The sequence below is a fragment of the Coturnix japonica genome, chromosome 1, assembly GCF_001577835.2.
Source record: "Coturnix japonica isolate 7356 chromosome 1, Coturnix japonica 2.1, whole genome shotgun sequence".
NCBI lineage: Eukaryota > Metazoa > Chordata > Aves > Galliformes > Phasianidae > Coturnix > Coturnix japonica.
The window spans coordinates 156,617,081-156,636,324 of NC_029516.1; the positions used below are offsets into that span (position 1 = coordinate 156,617,081).

The 19,244-nt window shown below is 40.7% G+C and overlaps 1 protein-coding gene across 3 annotated transcripts; it reads right to left on the reverse strand.

Annotated features, from left to right (window-relative positions):
• Positions 1-618: 618 nt before the first annotated feature.
• Positions 619-16,724, reverse strand: USPL1 (ubiquitin specific peptidase like 1). 3 transcript variants are annotated; one of them, XR_001552719.2, is made up of 9 exons: positions 12,567-15,882; positions 11,876-12,004; positions 10,143-10,785; positions 7,829-7,915; positions 7,306-7,435; positions 6,001-6,126; positions 5,190-5,350; positions 1,784-4,068; positions 619-1,450 (listed from the first exon to the last, which is right to left on the reverse strand). XR_001552719.2 is itself a non-coding variant. In XM_015852012.2 (9 exons), the coding sequence occupies exons 2-9, from the start codon at positions 12,660-12,662 to the stop codon at positions 2,174-2,176; spliced, it is 3,267 nt and encodes a 1,088-aa protein (XP_015707498.1). In that variant the 5' UTR covers positions 12,663-12,733; positions 16,623-16,724; the 3' UTR covers positions 619-2,173. The 3 variants fall into 3 exon arrangements, 2 of the variants coding, with proteins under 2 accessions (XP_015707498.1, XP_015707499.1); XM_015852012.2 differs by adding an exon at positions 16,623-16,724 and having other exon boundaries at positions 619-4,068; positions 12,567-12,733; XM_015852013.2 differs by having other exon boundaries at positions 619-4,068; positions 12,638-15,881.
• Between the last annotated feature and the right edge of the window lie 2,520 nt (positions 16,725-19,244).

The following is a 19,244-nucleotide window of genomic DNA, read 5'->3' on the forward strand; positions in this document are numbered from 1 at the left end:
AAGTGCACAGCAACATCTACTTTCAAGGGGGAGGGAAAAAGCAAAAACATGCCCCACTAACACGTAGTTCCATATTTCCATCTCCAGTGCTATTTATTTGCTCCTGGAACTTCTACACGTGTGTGTACCCACACCGTTCCCCACACAGCTGCATACCAAGGACTCCAGATGTTGGCAGTGGTGATCATGTCTTCTGCACAGCAGATGTGCCCCATCCCCTCTTCCCATATTGTTAACCTCATCTCACTCCTTACATCAGGGCTGTCTCATCTTCTTTCACAGCCTCCACTTCCTACATCCCACCAAAGTGGGGTCTTTTCTTCCTGTAGGCCCATATGTTACATACCACACCAACCCCAGAACAGCTGCACCCATCCCTGAGGCTGCAGGGAGGGAGTTCCCACGTTGCAGCTGCAAGGAGCCGCAGCCCAGTGCACTGCGGATGGTCTCTATGCTAGAAGCAATTCCCCACTGCTTAGGGAAACCCTTGCAACAAGCAATTAGTGGTAATGAGACACTGCTCTCCGGTGGTTTGCACAACCACTGGCTGGAAAACTCCCCAGGAAAATCCTATTACTCCGTCAAGGCTTGTCCATTATTTACTGTTAAGTCAAGCTGTAATTTTGGTCAATGGTTTATTACTTTATTTCTTTTTACAAAGTGAGCAGACCAACAAACGTTTCAGCAGCAGAACAGCGGTACCTCACAGTCACAACCTGACATTCAGAACCCGCGGGTTTTTATTGTAACGTACCAGTTACAGAATCTAAACCAAACAGGAGCCCCACTTCTTTACAAAGACTCCAAGAATGAAACCATTAACGGCCTGAAGTGCCAGTTCAATAAACACGTATGTAATTACAACAGAAACAACTTGTCAAGGTGCATTCAGTGCCACTGACAGATTCTCAGTCACTTACGGAACCTGGTTCAAGCTATCAAAGACCATTTACATCTGTAGCCACGCTTTGTAATGACAGTTATGTTCAAAACACACCTATTTGAAGAGAAGATTGAAGTCTTAAATTCAGGATCAAAAGGAGAAAATGCAGAGTACCTCTAGAAGTGACCGAGACAAAGACCTGCTGATGAAAGTCCCATTATAATGACAGGTACTAGAAAAACATAGAGTTAATCCAGTCCAGCATATAGATTGGATCTATATGCTCTGCATCCATGGTTTTCAGACTCCCACCTAGCAAAGCGACAGCCATACACAGACCCAGGAACACCACAATGTCCACGTTCCTCTCTCTTCCCACTCAATGCTGTCTTGCCATGCTGTCCATTACGTTTCTCCTAGGGACCTCACCTCTTCTTGCCATTTGCCTGTATACACGTAGGGGTGTGCTGCCCTACAGACAACAGCAGTAAGTGCTAATTCACAGTTCCACTCTCAGAAACCTTTCTTTTCTTAGTGAACTTGCGGCAATGCATACATAAAAGCTACTTTTGGTATCCATTCTTGGCACTGCAAGCTCTGGCCCAGATTTTAGTTATTTTACTTGAAGGAAATGACCTGGCTCTGAATAATGCTCAACCAAATTATCTTTTCAGTTACCCAGGATGAAAACTTAGTTCAAAGGGAAGCACTATCACTGTGTATCAGTCCTTCTTTGGATCCAGGGAAGGGGGGGAGCTTACAGAGCAGTAATTCTCAAAGGTTCCAAACTGAGGATCATTGTGTGAGTTGAGCGCTGCATACAAGCTTGGTAGCAGAGGAGACAAGAATCCATAATGGAGGAATGGTGGATTCTTATCCCTAAATGTTGGACAAACAGACTTCAGGAGGTGGGTGATCCTGACAAACAGATCCGTGCTACCTAAAGTACTTCTCATGCCATTACAACGCCAAGGATACCGAGGCATGTTCTTGTTCAAACCCAATAAAATATGGGTACTTTTTCCATATTAAAAGCAGCAAGAATTAAGACTCACGGGAGCTATGTTTGAACTATATCCGCTAAAATAATGGTTTCTCAGAAAAAATACGCCTTAAAGCACTTTCGTGCCTTATTGTGTCTGCTACAATAAAAGGTTTTCTTAAAACTGCAGTGGAAACTGTTCAAGTACAGCCAGGGTGCAATTAAACTTGTTAGAAAATATAATTTAATAGTCTTTAGTTTCAAAATATACATCATGTGGAAATAAAGAACCCCAATAAATCAAATATTTACCAAGTTTCAAACAGCGTCTCATCAAAATGAGGAACATCTATGTCACCTGCTATTGTGGATGGTGCTGAAATGGAGAACAGGTCTTCAAGGATATCTTCCCTTGTAGGACTTTCAAAACCAAGTTTTTTCACACTGGATTTGCTCATTGTACGTTCGTAATTACTGTCCTTTATGGGACCGTAATAACTGCGGTCCTCACTTGTCACTGCTGTATGAGATACACCGGTCTTCTCAGCAGGCTCTGCTGGTGCAGCACTGCTGCTATTTACCATTTCCATATACATACATTCATCTTCACTTTTCGGAACCTCTGAGGAAGCAACAGTTGAAGTAGGGGACAGTAATTCTGCCAGTATTTCATCATTACTATTATGGCTAGTGCATCCTGAGTTCACACTGAATTCAGACGAATTATCTGCAGCATCAATGTGATGCTGCAGTTCACTTAAAACGCTCTGTAGTAATTCACTACCATTATGAGATTCAATCTGTGAAGGGGCACTTACATCCCCAGCAACAGGTTTTCCACGCTTTGCCTGTTCCATTGCTAGTCTGTCCAGTGAAGCCAACTTCTTCTTTTTAGCATTAAGCTTTTTTAACAGTTTCAGACGAAGCTTTCTTGTTTTGTCACTATCTGACTCTTCTGCCTTCACTGAATTACAGCTGGGTGGATGGACCTGAGTTGTTTTACCAGAGCTACCCAGAGTATTGCTTGACTTATTCCAAGTTGGGCCTTCAACAGTATTATGATTCTGGGGAAGACAAGTGCCTTGAGAAAATCCTTTGAACCTTGATAAACAATGAGCATTATTACTCCGAGGAAGCGCTGACGTTAGGGGCTGAGATGTTTTGCATTCACCTCTGCCTTGAAATCCACCAAAGTTACTTGCTCCTTTAACTGGCAACCATGTGTCATTTAACTTCTGCACTGAGGGAGTTCTGCAGCTTTTCTCGTTCTTGGGCATCAAGGCACTTGAAGGCAGAAAAGAAGTATTCTTGCTTAACAGTTTTTTTACCCAGCTTCCTACAAAACCTCTTTTTTGGTCTTTGTCTGAAGGCTGAAAGGAATTATTATCAGAAGAATGAACTGCAACCTGAGAACGAACTGTAATTTTGCTTGCACCTTTCAGGTCAGGTGACTTTTGTGCAATATTCTCTACCGGTGGCAATTTACAGTTTATCTGTTGTCCAGAACTTAAACCATGTTCTCCATTAAGTAAGCTAGCTCTATCACCCATGCTTTGAGCAAGTGACAAGTCGGATGGGTTGGGGTCTTGCTTTCTGGGTACAGGAGGGGTAATACTTGCGAGGTTCAATTCTTGTAGGGATAAGCAAATGCTGGAATTTTCAGACAGCATGTCTGTATCACTCGTAGCTAGATCGGTTCCAATGAACTCCCCTCTATAGGGAGTGTTAGATGAAGAAGCTGATTCCTGCTTTTCCTGTGAGCCCGTTTCAACAAGGTTACTTTCTGTCATCTTTGCGTTCAGCACTGATTTACTCTCTGAGTCAAGTGGACTTTCTCCAAGAATCTGAGTTAAAAGATCATCATGTGCAAGATTTTCTAAGTCACCATTTACACTACTTTCACCCCCAGCTACCTGCTGCTGTTTCTTATCTGGAATTCTCACAGAATCTTCTTGGTGTTCTTTTTCAAGTATATTGCCCACAGCATTATCAAAACCATGGTGCAACACTGTGGATTTTAACTGCACATTATTAGCAGTAGAATCTTCAATATTTGTACTCTGATGCTGTGAGTTCTGTTCTTCTGTCAAACGGGATGCTTTCTTTTCCCACATGACAATATGAATCTCTGTTGGAGGAACTTCAAATCTTTTGTGTCTCCTGCAATACAGGCCCTTTAAATCATCACATTCAAGCCAAGTTCCTGAAAAACAAATAACAACCAGCGCAGTGACTAAGAAGCTTTTAAAATTGAAGTCTCTATCCTCTGACACTTGTCAAGCATTTTTATTAACCTGACAAGCAGCAATTAACTTTTCCTTCATTCTTTATTATATCAGAGGAAAACTGGGAGGTTTCCAGTGTAAAAAGATCACCCCAAGCAGAATTTGCAGCAGTATTATTACAGGTCAGAGAAGGCCTACTGAAAAACAAAGCTGAGGTTTTTTTTATCTGAGCTAATAAGGCTGACATCTTGGCTGGAAATATCTGCACATATCTGAGCAAAGAACCACCTCTTAAATTAAGTTTCTTGGTAGAACTTTTCATTCCTTAGATGGAAGGCATGGGGGGGGGGTTGAAGAGAAACTGCTCAATTTAAGAATTTGCTTCATCATCTGAAAATTGTCCATCAAGTATTTTACTGCTCTAAATTTTTTAAAATAGATATAGACCACATATATATGATGCTCAGGATGTTCCTTACCAGCTGCTTCCTCTTCTTTCTTAAACTCAGGTAGAATGACTTATACAATTTTCATACTGTTCAAGCACTTGATACGACTGCACTCCACTCCCTCTAGAGAAGCACAAAAGTCAGAATACCAACTTTCTACCATCTGTAATTAGAGTTCCGCTCAGATGAAGCTCTGCTTCTGGTGTCTACAACCATCAAACCACTAGCGATGTTTCCAACATGCATGTGTGCTTCCAATCCCTCAGGTGCAGCGAAGTTCAGAAATGAATACAAACTTCATTAACGCTGTTATTTCCACTGGTTTCCCAATTTCCAGCCAAGAAAGGACCAACTATTGGCTTCAGAATAACTGATACTATTTGTCCAACAGCCACGCTTAGATTGTGCAGCATTAATGACTCTACCCAAATAACTTTTGCTCATGAGGGCAGAACACTGCTGAAAAAGTCACTTAAACCAAAACTAAACCTTCACCCTAAATAACAAAATTCCTACAATTATTCACAAAATCCTATGTTTAGGATGCAGACAAAATAAATCCTTGTTACTGTATATGGACTATCCAGTAATCCACGAAGCAATATTTGATGTAGAACTCAAAGTACTGTAATAGATCTCATGTTTCTTACCATCAGGATTCAATGACCAGCTTATGAAGTGCTTCTTATGCATATCATACTGAATAACAGATGTTATTTGGTAGACATCTTCTTCAAGCTGAAATGAGTAACTCTTCAGGTTGTTATGTGGTAAGCCTTCTACGAAATGGAACATTAATACTGAGGGTACTCTAATAAAGAGACAATAAAGAAACAGTTTGTTACAAAAAAATAGTGACAAAAATTCCTTATGAAAAACTATGTGCAAGGCATTTCAAGTGTTCTGCCCTAACTATTCTGTTTCCACATGGGACTCTTACAATTGTACTGTACTCAAGGGAAAATACATCCCCAACTGGATGCTCCATTTGGGTAAAGATGAGGAGAGGGAAAAAAAAGGAAAAACATGTACTGGACTTTGGGTGTGGGGAAAAGGTGAGAAAAGACAGAAGACAACTGCATTATAATCATGGCACAAAAGGACATTGTTCCCAAGGCAAACAAGTAAATAGGTGAAAACATCTTTATTCACCAATACCAAAAGCTGCAGAAGTGCTGAGATTGGCCTATCAGTTGTTGACATTTAATATTTAGTAGAAAGTATGAGCTAGCTAGGCAGTGTGTTAAAAACTCTACCTTCTATGCTTCATGTTTAACCAAAACCATCATTGGTTTCAGCCTTTAAGAATTACCTAACATCTAAAGAAGTACTTATCAGACTTTAAAGCTTTACATCTGCAAACCCAAGACAACAGTTTGGTTTTGAAAGCGATACTATGTTCAATACATGAAATCGCAGAATTCTATCCATTTTAATTTCAAGTTCATCAATAAAACTTACTCTTCCAAAATCATCCGTCTTCTTTGAGATCTATCACTGCAGTTATTGCACGGAGCAACATGAACAGCATTAAGTGGATGCCAATCAGGGATTATATTCGTGAACGTTGTTAGTGTTTTCCTACATCTGGACACACACATACACAGAGTAAGACAATTTGGGATTAGAAAGCAATATATATTTCTAGTGTACAAGAGGATAAAGTTGCATGTTATGACAAAGCTAAATTCTATTCATATTCATGCCACTTGCATGTATTCCTCTGTGACTACACTCGATCCAAGACAGCACTGAGTTCAGTTCTGCCAAACATTATCAGTCACTATTGGCCCTCGGCAGCTCTGCAGCCCTGAGCAGAGAATTATTTGTTCCTTTTCCCTTAGCACGTTACCTCTGTTTCCTTTTCAAGGAATAGCAGAGCTTCCCCAAGGCTCTGCATAATTCACTAGCTACTACAAAGAGTCAAGGAGAGAAGGAAGTGGTAGCTGCCTCACAATGCAACAAACCAACCAAATACCCAGTACATTCAGAGCAGTGATTATGAAGAAGTTATCTTGCATGAAAATCCAATGTATGGGATGTTCAATAATGTAGTTTCTCCCTTAGCCACAGAAAGGACTTCCTCTATATTCACTCTAACCTAGATTTCTCAACTTTTTTTAAAACCATGGTATGCAACTTGGACACACCTTATTAACTACAACTACACATTCTACCTGGCTAACAGGTATAATTAATCTCATTTCGCCAGTGGATCAAGAAGCTTATTGTATGAACTTCAGATAACGGAGAGAAACAGGCATTTTTCAAACAAAATGAGCTGTCTCATAAAGGTTAGGCCCCTTTCTCTGGACTCTAAAACCAAAGCGACCTGTGGCTACATGCATTACATCACCACCCAAGAAATGACTTGCCCGTAATACTATTTTAAAACACATTAAAATCTCTGATTCTTTTCAATCCAAATGAACATTACAGATATCCTTCAATAGCAAAAGCACGCTAGGTGCGTATCCTGTAGAACAGCATCAACCCGTGTACACTCAGCACAACATCAGAGCGAGCATGGCCAGACACTTGCAGTTTATTTCTTTCCTAGTTAAGAGATGATGTGGTTTCCTAAGACACTATACAGCAGTAAACCATTTGCTAATGCTAAACTGAATAAGCAGTTCACATAAAACTTCACCCAGAAACTTAAGCTAAATAAAACCTGGAGATGCGAAGAAAAGCCTTTTATTACATGCAGATTCAAAGCTACAGTTAGGACAGTTAAAGAGCAGGTAAATTTATCAAAAATCTCACCGGTCCAGGTATTTGTAGCCACAGCACACGCATTCAAACTCCCATGAAAATGAATGCAAGAAGAGTTTCTCAGCTTGCTGATCTTGTTTTAAGAGCAGAGGGAGTGCAAACACTGGACTTTCCTCCTTACCTTCAAAGACAGGGCAGAAAAAATAGTCATTGAATTTGAAATCAGATTTCAATACTTCAAAAGGGAAGATAAGCTCACTGCAACGATTGCAATTCAGGGCATCCCTCCAAAGCTCACAGCAAAGGGATTGATCCATGTTACTAGGCTGTTCTCAATGACAGCTTCAGGAATGCAGCACAGTTACAAAAACGTGATTACACTCTCAAAAACAGCAGGGACAGAACAGTCCATCACACACCAAATCGTGTGTGTGTCACCAGATAGCAAATGTACGACTTGCAGGGTGTCTTGCATGTGTATATACAGATGTATTTTTATGAGCTGACATGCGAAAAGTCTTTAGATGTACAGTTTCCTGTAAATAAACACTGAGGTGCTGTGCTAATTACTTACCTAATTCACACTTAAGCTGTGGCTGAAGCTGTATAAAAATCTGGTTTCTTATTTCATTGAGAAGCAATTCTGCTTTAGGAAGAACATCTGTAGAATAAAAAATACACATACTGGAAGTTGTATTTCTGTATTCTTACAGAATACATATTGTTGTATTTCTGCACAACACCTCCAACCCTTTCACACACATGTAACCCCAACATGAGCTCATGATGTGCAGGTATCTTTCACACTGACCTACGCTTGTCTAAAACCATTAGTCAAAGAGTCACTGCTCAGTATTAACTGATCTGAAAATTACAGACTGGCTTATAGAACTTAAATGCTAACCCAAAATAACTTTATCTGACTTAAATTCTCACCAAGAACATGTACCCGTAGGGATCATTCCAACTTGGGATATTCTATAACTCTACTCCAGACAGTAATAGCATGTAAGATTAATGCAGTCAAATATTACAAACCAGAGATTCGGAGAAGATTTTAACATCTAAACATGAAGACCAAAAACACAAAGGTTTGCTTACATGTTCGCAATGACATTATATAATTCATAATAAAACATTTAAATGCTAAATACTAAACTCCTAAGTCAGCCTTTTCAACATTAAAAATCTATTTTAAAGTTGAGTATTTATCTTAGTATGTATTTGCAACTTACAATGTCTACACACATACATTAAGCACAAGAAAGGATGCAACTGTTACTACACAATCATGATCATAATTCACACCAATAAAGGGACAGATTTAGAACAGCTGTGGGAACTACTTCTCACTTTAAAAAAACTATGTGTATTAAAAGGTAAAAAACCTTTTCTTGCATCTCAGTTGCTTTTGCTTGTTTCAAAACACAACCACATGCAAAAAACACTGAAAAAGCAGATGGATGAACAAAAATACTACAGCTGTTCTCTGCAATAAGACTCTTCATCCAATCCCCTTTCCATTCCTGCCAAAATGAGCCACCTTCTTTTGTAGTCGTTCCTGGAAATGAAACCTTTGTTTCAAACATCCCCATATTCCACCAGCCGTTCTAAGGGAAGCAAACAGCACACCCACTTTAAGGTTCTTGCATACAGGAGTTCCTTTGCAAACACAGCAGTAGCACAACAGAAGAGAAAAATAACATCTTGGGTGTTGTGATAGCAGAGGGCTCCCAGGTAACATCTGAAACCCTCAAAATCTAACAGACCTTCTGGCAAATAAAGCATATGAACCACTAGAGAATTTATTTGGATTATTTTTTTTGTGTGCCTCTGTAAAGTACTGTTTTCTCTGCCATGTGCTGGATTAAACCCTTTTTGATACACTCACTATTTTTCCAGCAAAGATATGATATCCTTTTAGGTTATTTAGTGCTGTTCTACTACTACATACTGTCATATTAAAATGTACACTTTTCCTGGAAGATCTATCAAAAAAGAAATTCATTAAGAGTACTGGGTAGCCAAAGGTCTGCAGTAATTCTCCGATGGCTGATTGCTTAGAAGTTCAAGCTTATGACACTGCTGGGTCCAGTCCAAAGGACTAGGAAAAATAAATCGTAGTTTAAGAGCCTTAAATGGAAACCGTATGGAAACAGCTCAAAGGCCAAACCATCAGACTGCAGTGACACATCCTCCTCTCATTCCCACTGTGATACCTGAAAGTTTGCCCCCAGCGGCAATTCAGTGTCCCTGTGCTTGGTGGTTACTACTCCCAAATCTATTAAGCTGCGTATCTGAGTACTTACTAAGCCATTCCAGACAGTATAAACCAGGTTAAAACCTTAATTCTGACTGAAACAGGTTACATCCACAGCTCAGCTAGCAGACAGACCCCAGGGGAAGCATTTCTTCAATGAACAGAGCTGCAGCCAGAGAAGAACATATGTTCCCAGCTTGAGTATTTTTGGTGTGATAAGGCAACTGTTCATTACACAATGACACGAACCACATCCAAAACAATCCTGAAGATTAAGATTAGAAAAATATTGCAATAGTTGACCACCAGAGAGGAAGGAAACAAAGTGAATTATGTATTTGAGCCACACAAGTTTTCTACTTTGGTTACGACAAAAAAAAACAATAAATCAAGAGATCCTTTGTATTTGATATCTACTTTCAAAGTGCACACACTAATCCTAAGAAAACAATTGCAGGGGTTACTGGGAATCTGTGTGGTAAAGCATACAACCCTGCGAATTCATAGTACTGAGCTGCACCTGATTTGTTTGTGATGTTGAAATAGAAGAGGCATATTTAAGTGCGTTGTACTAAATTTCAAATCAGATCAGTCTGAATATGAAAAAACAGTTGCTCATTGCACTCACCTTTTACCTTACTCCTTTTACAGGTATTCAGTAGAACAGCTGCTTGATTATATTTTGTCAAGAGCCTTTGGAGTAAACATTTTTCATCATCTTCTACTAGAGCAAATTTTAACGCTTCTAAGTGTACCAGTGCAGACAAAACACAATCTAACCAACAAAGATTACACTTGTTTCTCCACTGAAGACATAAACCTGTGTTATTTGTGGAACAGTTCTTGTCTCTGAACAAAACTTCAGATGTTGTTGAGCTGTGAGTAGAGTTGGGCAAGAGTTGTGTTCCAGAGCTAAAGTTCTTAGGCGGACTCTCTTGATGACCATTGGTGTTGGAGGTTGTTTTAAAATCCACCTTCTGATTGATGGATTCCTCACTATTAGATTTTTGTTGGCCATTTTCTAACACGTCACATACACTTGACTGAGGGATACTCAAGCTATCACCACAGTTTTTAACAACAGGGTCTGTATTAATAGTCTGCTCAACTTTTTTATTAGTTCTTGCTTGTTTTGGATTTGATTCGATGGGAGAAAGGTCATTGGTATCACACAATTTCCTTTTCTTGTCATTAGATGGAACTTGAAGATTTTCTGAATCAGCAGAAATGATTATGCTGTTAAATGGTTTGTAGCCAAGCGGGTAGATACACTACAGGAAAAAAGAAAAGTTACAATGAAATACAGAAAGCAATTTCAGGTGAACAGGAGCTAAAATAACCACAAATGATATCTTGAAATGGAATGTAGGACTTGCATGAAATGATACTTCATTGAAACGAGTACATAAATTCAATGTATGCAAGAGAAACTGAGCATTTTTATCCAAGTACTGTCTTATAGTTAACTGTGAAGTGTATCTACGAGTAGTGACTTCCAGTCCCAGTAAGACACTGGGACTGCAGAGTTCTCTCACTCTGCAAAATCCATTCCAGTAGGGCACGTATTTGATATTACTAACTCTTGCTCAAGAGATTACTAGGATTAAAACTGGCAGGGTCTCTTTCAGCTTAGCCTGCTACTTTAGACCACTAATTGGTAGGGTCATATAAATATGCAACTGGGAAAATAAAGGCAAACACACGACTTCCCATTTCCCAAGCCAACAGCTTGGTTATTTAAAAGCAGGGTGAGGGATGGAGGACACAGCTTGAAGACATCTAGTCCATTAATTCTACTAATTTAAGGGCACCATTCTACATGATTTTGCTTACCCTCCCTCCCCACACAGCAGAAGGGAGAAGCAGCAAACCACCACTCAGATATTGAGAAGCCCAGAAATCTAGCTAAAGCTGAACTTAAAATGGAATAAGTGCTGAAAGATACCGTAATTACTATTATAAACCTATATGTATTACTTAAACATGAGAAAATCAGAGACTCACAGCTCTATGAGTAAAACATTAGTTAATTGCATTTGCCAATTTTGGCTTTGCATTCTGGTTCATACAAAGATTTATTTAGCATCACTCATGTCCCCTTGTTGCGTGAAACAAACTCTACCTTATTCCTTTTAATCTGCTCTTTTAACTCTTCGGAACAGCTGTGCCCAACCGCCACACATATAGAGGTTTGCTATGTTTTTGTCTATATTACAAGCAAACACCATTCAGAATATAAAATCAAAAGCATCCTTTGTCAACAGTCTGCTTACTACCAGTCAAATCCTGAACTTAAAGATGTTTAACAGTTAACGGCAAAGGTCTCTACACCAGCAAACAAAACTGCTAACGAAGTAATACCTGAGGGTTTTCACAGAGATAAATGGACTCTTGAAAATTGATGCGGTAAGTCCGTAAAACTTGAACCTGGCCCTTCTCTTTGCAGACTGGACAATAGTCAGGTGAAGTTTTTTCCACGGGAGTATGCCCCTAAAAAAAGGAGAAAGTTGCATAAACTTACATTTGTTAGTATAGTGTCCCAAGTTAAGACATATATACACACAGAGATAGAAAAGCAAAGACTAGCTTCTAAGCATGTAACACCTAATACAGTATTAAAGAGTAAAGCAGACTAAGTTTTCTCCTTGTAAAATAAGATATATATATATATAGTCATAGTGCAGAACAATCTACACAAATTTATCTTTTGATTTAAGCGTTCAAATATGTAGTAAGGTATCTTCGACAATACAACTATGCAGCGTTTCATTCTACTTACACTAAACCAAAGGAGCCTTATTGCCAAGGTACACATGCTCAGATACTTGCTATAAGAAGTAATATACGCAGAAATACACAGTCACAGAAACAGCACCAGTAAAAAGTTCAGACACAGATCTATTTAGAATCTTTCGCCATTGTTACAGATTTCCGTGGAAAATAATTTTGAGGTTTGGTTTTTTTTAATTTTTATTTTAATTTTTTTTTTGTAAAATAAGACCAATTAAAAAAATATGAACTTTGCACAGATGTAAAATAAGTTTCAACTGACTTTTCCCAAATACCCCACCATGTGGAGTGTCGATTTCCCTATACCAGTCCCTTGTCCAATCACTCGCAAACCATTTGCAGTCTTCTGGGTATCCATCCCTCTGAGCCACTGGCTAATTTATCTCACTTGTAACAATGTCATGACCACTAAGGATTTTTCAAAGACTCCTGAAAAATAAGAAGTGAATACAACAATTAAAGAAAAATTCAGTTAATTTTATTTTTTGGGGGGGAAAAATACACCAACAGTAATGCAGCCCGTACTAACTGCAGTAATGACATTAGAAGAGTGCTTTCTTGATGCAAAATACATATTTTCTAGCACATATACTGAACTCAAAACTTTAAATTAAGTCACATACTAAACTTAACAGCTTTAGGCTATGAGTTTATAAACTTATCCACTGTCTGCATGCCCACCATCCCACTTATTTGCCACGTGTGCTATGCTGGGCAGAGATGCCTTGCCCAAGCAGCTTGACTTACTATATTCTAACTCTCAGACAAAACTAATTTCCTTTACAAAATGGCAACGAGATCTTACACAGTTACAGAAAGCTGTGGAGGAATACTAATGAAAAAAGAAATCATTAAAAGCCCAAACACCATTTCATCAGTTTTCTGAGAAGTAAAATTGGTGCATAATGAACGATAAGAAGTTTAGCTTGTAAATGTAATCACTTCCAACTCCAAAGGGCACCCTGCTGTTACTGTCACTGTTGGGAAACCTCTCCCCTTACTTTAACAGTGTCATAGACCGACTTGCAAATACAAGCTCTTCTGCAGCATCACTGCTTCATAAATCTACTGCATATTTTACAACTGACATCACACATTCCACTTTGTATGCTTTCTTGAATTCAAGGCCAATTTATTTCTTTCTCACCTATCATACACACACACGTTGGTGGAGGAAGACTTCAATACAAACAGAGCACACATCAGCAAGCTGCTCCTTAAACCTGCCTGAGACCATTCCCTCGCTGGCACTGGTACTAACAACCTGAATCAGCTAGAGAAACTGGTGTAAAACTACAAGGACCGAACACTGTTCCTGCTGATTTCAAATGGAAGAATAACTACAATCAATATATCGCACTTTAAGAGTCAGGAGGAAGAGAGATAAGTTGAACAGCAAAGTCATCAAGGTTACTGCCTTCCTTTGAGCCATAATTTCTTCTTCCTTATTTCTACTGACCAATACTCTGTCTGACAGCACGGTGCCCCTTCAGCTCTTTCTCACACTACAGAACCATCTCAGATTACAGTTCCTTTGAAAAAAGATAGTCTTGGATAGCTGTAAATACCAGTTTGATTCCAAACCACCCCTAACAGCGGGCAAGGAGAGACTCTACAGAACAGGACAGGATGCTATAGGTCAATACTGTTAGTAACAACAAAAAAAGTGAGGTCTATAAAATGTAACAACTCATTTCAAATCAATCCTCTACGACCACCTGTAGGGTTCAAAATGAGAAGATGGCATGTCCTACTGACACCTGCAATGTGTCCAGCAGCATGCAGAGATGGTATAACATAATTTATAAAACCAGAGGGTACAGTAAAAGGTGAGGACAGAAGCAACAACCCAGACATGCCTTAAGAGATCATGGTTAGTTTTCAAGTAGGGCTTGAAGGTCTACAAACAATGGGATCCCAGGCTCACTGCAGGCAAACAGTAACTGATCAGGCTTTAAGTGCACAGGTTTAATGGACTATAAATGAAAGCCAAGCACTCCAATCCTTTTCCCACTCAGCAGCAATAGCACTACCTCAGTCTCTCAATTCTCTATTACCATATACTTATTCCAGATGGGAACATGATTTCTTTCTACAACAAATGAAGTTGTGCTTGTGTCAAACACACTCAAATAGATGCTAACTGTACATTCCATACCATCGTTAATGAGAAAACATCTCTAGCTTGTTCAGAGGGCTTTTATTCAAACACTTTGCCTGAAGACTAAATGAAATACATAGATCACACACCTGGAACTCCAGGCAGTTTCTTACCATGTAAGTACAAATCATCTGCATACACTCAAAAAGGTTTGCAACACTAACTAAAGATAATTCCTTTTTAAGAATGCCTTGTTTTGATAAACAATATTTGCTTCTTTGCAAATCACTGTTTATTTTGCCATTCTTCTCAAAAAGAATGCATGTTTTTTTCCCCTGGTTATTCTCTTTATGTTCCCTGTTACTTCTGCTCTCCTTTTTTAAAGGAGCAGTACTGCTTTGAGACATACAATGCTCCCCACAGGTATCACCACCCAGCAGCAGTACTATGCTACCAGAGCCCATGCCATTGACTGCACTGATGAACAGAATAAAGACTAATAACAAAGTTATTAATTGACCTTTTATTTCAGACACACGCAAAGAAAAAAGAGTAGAGAACATTGGCCTGCTGGTCATAGATGTGCAGACCAGTACCAAGCAGCCTGTCTGTATTGTAACTGCCTGGGTACTTCAGAAATGTAATGCAAACTGTGCTGTGGCCGTGGTGCAATTATCAGGCAATGTTATGGCTCCTTGGACAGCTAAGTTGATCTCATGGCTCAGTGTTGTCTATAGGGATATCTCTCTTTTCTCAGCTTTTCCCCTCTGCCACGTTCTCTGTCAGCTCACCCTCTCATCAGCCTTCCCACAAGCTAACTGAGCACAAAACAGCTGGAAATCCAGCAAAACACAGGAGTTTCTCCTGCTGTTCTAGAGTGTCAGACTGGTCTATAAGATCTGGTAAGCTGTGGAGGTAACAGGGCAGAAAAAAGAGAACATGGAAAAGGTAGGTCAAGGATTTCTACAGCAAAAGAAACCTTGAAAGTAGGAGCAGTATCTGGGGAAACAGTACAACAAAACCAAAAAGCAGTTACAAACTGCAGGTGACAGAGCAGTGATGATATCAGGAGCAAATTTCAGTGCTTAAAGGTTAAAGGGACACTTAAAATGAAGCTCCTGTAAGCCACTGACTTCTCTCCTACATCAAGAAGGTAAAGAAGAAAGAGGAGGAAAATAAACTGAAGTCCGGGGGAAAAAAAAAGCCCTGCAGTGTTAGATGTGTTTGTTACACAAGTCATCTTTCTTTACCTGAGACGACAACTATGAATATTCACATCACAACTGTAACAAAGCACAGTACCAACAGGACATGCTGATGTCACACAGGCTGTGTGTGGGGACACAGGCACCACTTTCCTGCAGAAAAGCCTAACGCAGGCTGAAGGAAGATAAAAACTGATCATAGAATCAGAACAGCCTGGGTTGAAAAGAACCGCAGTGAATCCAGTTTCAATCCCCTGCTATGTGCAGGGTCACCAACCACCAGACCAGGCTGCCCAGAGCCACATCCAGCCTGGCCTTGAATGCCTCCAGGGATGGGGCATCCACAGCCTCCTTGGGCAACCTGTTCCAGTGCATCACCACCCTCTGTGTGAACAATTTCCTCCTAATATCTAACCCGAACCTCCCCTGCCTCAGTTTAAAATCATTTCCCCTTGTCCTGTCACTACCCACCCACAGCCATTCCCACTCTTGTTTATATGCTCCCTGATGTCACAAGATAAAGCAGCCCGCGCTGTGATGGCTGTGCTGCTCTAGAAGTTTCTCCTCCAACCAGATTTCTCCCACTGAACGCTTTAATGGGGTGCAAAGAGGGGCTGAAGTGTAACTGACTCATCACTGAGCCCTCCTAGGAGGAGTCGATTTAGGTACAAACACGACCTAAGGGGGCACGGCCTATCCTCAGCACCCGAGGGTGCTCGGCCGCCTCGGGGAGGCCTGGCCTGGTCAGTCCACATCGAGAGCGATCCACGCACTACGTGAGGGCTGCAGGAGAAAGAATATATACCGTTAATTATCACATCAACCTGGGAAACCTGCGCCTACAGACACACGTGCACTCACTGCCGTCTCGCTGCGTAGGCGTCCCACCCAGCATCACCCAAACAAAGCAGCACGCAGCTCCTGACATGAAATAGTCGGCATTTAGGAACGCTCAGAGCCGCCATCTGCCCGCTATCCCGGCGCACGGAACCCGCAGCACTCCGCTACTCACCGACCGCCTCCTGCGGCGCTGACGTTCCACCTCTTCCGTCCGCCATGCCGCTCCCGGCGGAGGCAGCTCTCCTCCCCGCTTCCCTCCTGCCCCTTCTTCCCCTTCCTCCCCTTCTTTCTCCTCCTTCTCTTCGCGGTGGGCGGGGCTGGCAGCGGTGGCGCTGCCGCCTCACAGCGCTTGGTGCCGGGCGGTTGTGTTTGGAGCGGCTCTTGTGTCTTGGGTAGCGCAGAGCTCTGGTCGGGGTGGCCCTCACCTGTGATTGCATTCAGCATCATCTAGTTAAAGCTCGTGGCTTGTGTGTGTGCTTCAGGATTAAGGTGACTTTTTCCTCCCCCACTTGTTAGTCTGGATTGACTTTGAAAGAGCTTCATAGCTGAGTTTGTTCGTATAACGAGGGGATTTCCCATATGTTGGGAAGGACAACAGGACAAGGGGAAATGGTTTTAAGTTGAAAGAGGGAAGATTTAGGTTGGATGTTAGGGGGAAGTTCTTAACTAGAAGAGTGGTTAGGCCCTGGAACAGGCTGCCCAGGGAGGTTGTGGATGCCCCGTCCTTGGAGGTGTTCAAGGCCAGGTTGGACGGGGCCCTGGGCAACCTGATCTAGTAAATGTGTATGTTTGGTGGCCCTGCCAGGCAGGGGGGTTGGAACTACATGATCCTTGAGGTCCCTTCCAACCCGGGTCATTCTGTGATATGTGTGATTCTGTGATATGTGTGGGGAAGAGTTTGAGTGTTGGCAGAGGGAAGAAGTAGAGATTTTCAGTTTGCAATGCAATATAATTTTGCTCGACCTGAACAAAGCAGCTCTGAAGTAATAGTTACTGTGTGATGCAAGCTCCAGAACCACCAGAATCAGTTTGGATGTTCCAGATGTGGACTGGGAATGACTGAGATCTAGTTGGATTTGCTGTTTATTCGGATATTGTTTCCATGTCGTGTCTGTCTGAATTTGCTTTAGTTTTAATTAACTAACAATGCGCAATGAGCATGTGGCTTATTTCTGGTTTTATTCATTTCCATCTTCACCTTCTTCAACTGTCTCTAGTTAACACAGGAAGAATAGAAATTTCAGATACAGTTTAGCATGCTGTGTAAGATCTGATATACACAGATATAGATCTGATATTTTGTGATTTCAAAAGAACAAATAGAATAACTGTCTGTAAATTAACTCTGAACTTTGGGTGTATAACATTCTGGGTGTATAGGTGGCAGATTGCTCTCAGGCTGAGAACATGTGCCGTTCATGTGTGTCTTCTAAAAATATTTTCACATGCAAATGACGTACCCGTTGGCTGCGTGCTTCTAACCAGACTGTCACTGCGAGGCTGATGGTTCCCTGAGAAACTGGATGGAGAGTGGGAGATACCAACTGAAAGCTGCTGCTTGAAAGGTTTTGTTTTTCAGGGTTTGTTTGTACTGCTCTCTTCTTTCATCGAAACCATAGAGAATTACAAGTTAAACACATGAGATGCCTTTTTGAGAATGTAAGAATGATACAGTAATTGATTGACTGTGTGTGTATGCCTCTTTTTCCCCCCCTGTTGAATGCTTAAATACATGATTAATATTGTTATATACATATAGTATGAGTTTATGGTCCTGACGATTGCAATTTTGAGAGTGAATTTTGTGTTGTTGTGTATAAAAAGTCAAGATTACTATGACTGTAAACCTTGCATTTTGTGACTAACTTCAGGTCCACAAGTTAGGTTCTTGCATTGCTGCTGGCATTACTGATGTTGGTATGTACACACGGCATACCTTGGATGTTGCATTCTGTTATTGTAACTGGAGAAAGGCAGATCTTCGTTATGAAGTCAGTAGCGAAAACATGAGGTTGGATTCACCTGCTCACCCATTTAAATCCTTTCCTCTGCAGTGGAAACCTAATGTATCCTTAGGACTTTATTTTTTCCCCTCACCTTTGGAAAATAAATTCTATATTGTTTCCCTACTACAATGTGTAACCTTGGTAAAGAGGAGAAATCTATTTGCTTCTTGGAGTTAAAGATGTTTTGTTATCCTTAACAGGAGCATCTTTACATTGTAGCAGAGAGAGAAGCTATCTTCAATTGAGCACCTTAAGCATGTTTTCTTAGTTTTCATTGTGCTCTTTGAGTTACTTTATCTCCCTGTCCTATGGCTTGTAGGTTTCAGACTCTAACACAATACGGAGCAATAATCAAAACTTGGTAGCTTTGGGATTTTCTGGATTGCTTTCATTGTATCCCTAATGCAATGTAGCTATAACATCATGAGACCAATGATGTTTTCCAGTTGTAATCTCTGTCCATAGAATGCTAGCCCTATGGCTTGGTTATGTGCCTGCATCGTAGATTCATAGAATACCCAGAGTTGGAGAAGACCTGCAAGATCATCCAGTCCAGCTATTTTCCTACCATCAATAGTTCTCACTAAACCATGTCGTTCAATGCAGTGTCTAAACGTTCCTTGAACACCTCCAGGTTTGGTGACTCTACCACCTCCCTGGGCAGCCTGATCCAGCACCTGATCGCTATTTCAGAGTATTTCCTAACATCCAGACTGAACCTCTTGTATTGCAACTTGAAGCCATTCCCTCTCATCCTATCACTGGTTATGTGAGAGGTTGATCCCCAG

Bases quoted from the DNA above. Each gene is read 5' to 3' on its own strand.
- USPL1 (XM_015852012.2), bottom strand. From the start codon at position 12,662: ATGGATACCCAGAAGACTGCAAATGGTTTGCGAGTGATTGGACAAGGG. The intron at 12,005-12,566 runs GTCAGTTGAAAC...TCCTTTTTTTAG, and splicing joins TGGTGGGGTATTTGGGAAAA to GGGCATACTCCCGTGGAAAA. The intron at 4,069-5,189 runs GTAAGAAACATG...TTTGTTTTTCAG, and splicing joins CTGGTCATTGAATCCTGATG to GAACTTGGCTTGAATGTGAT.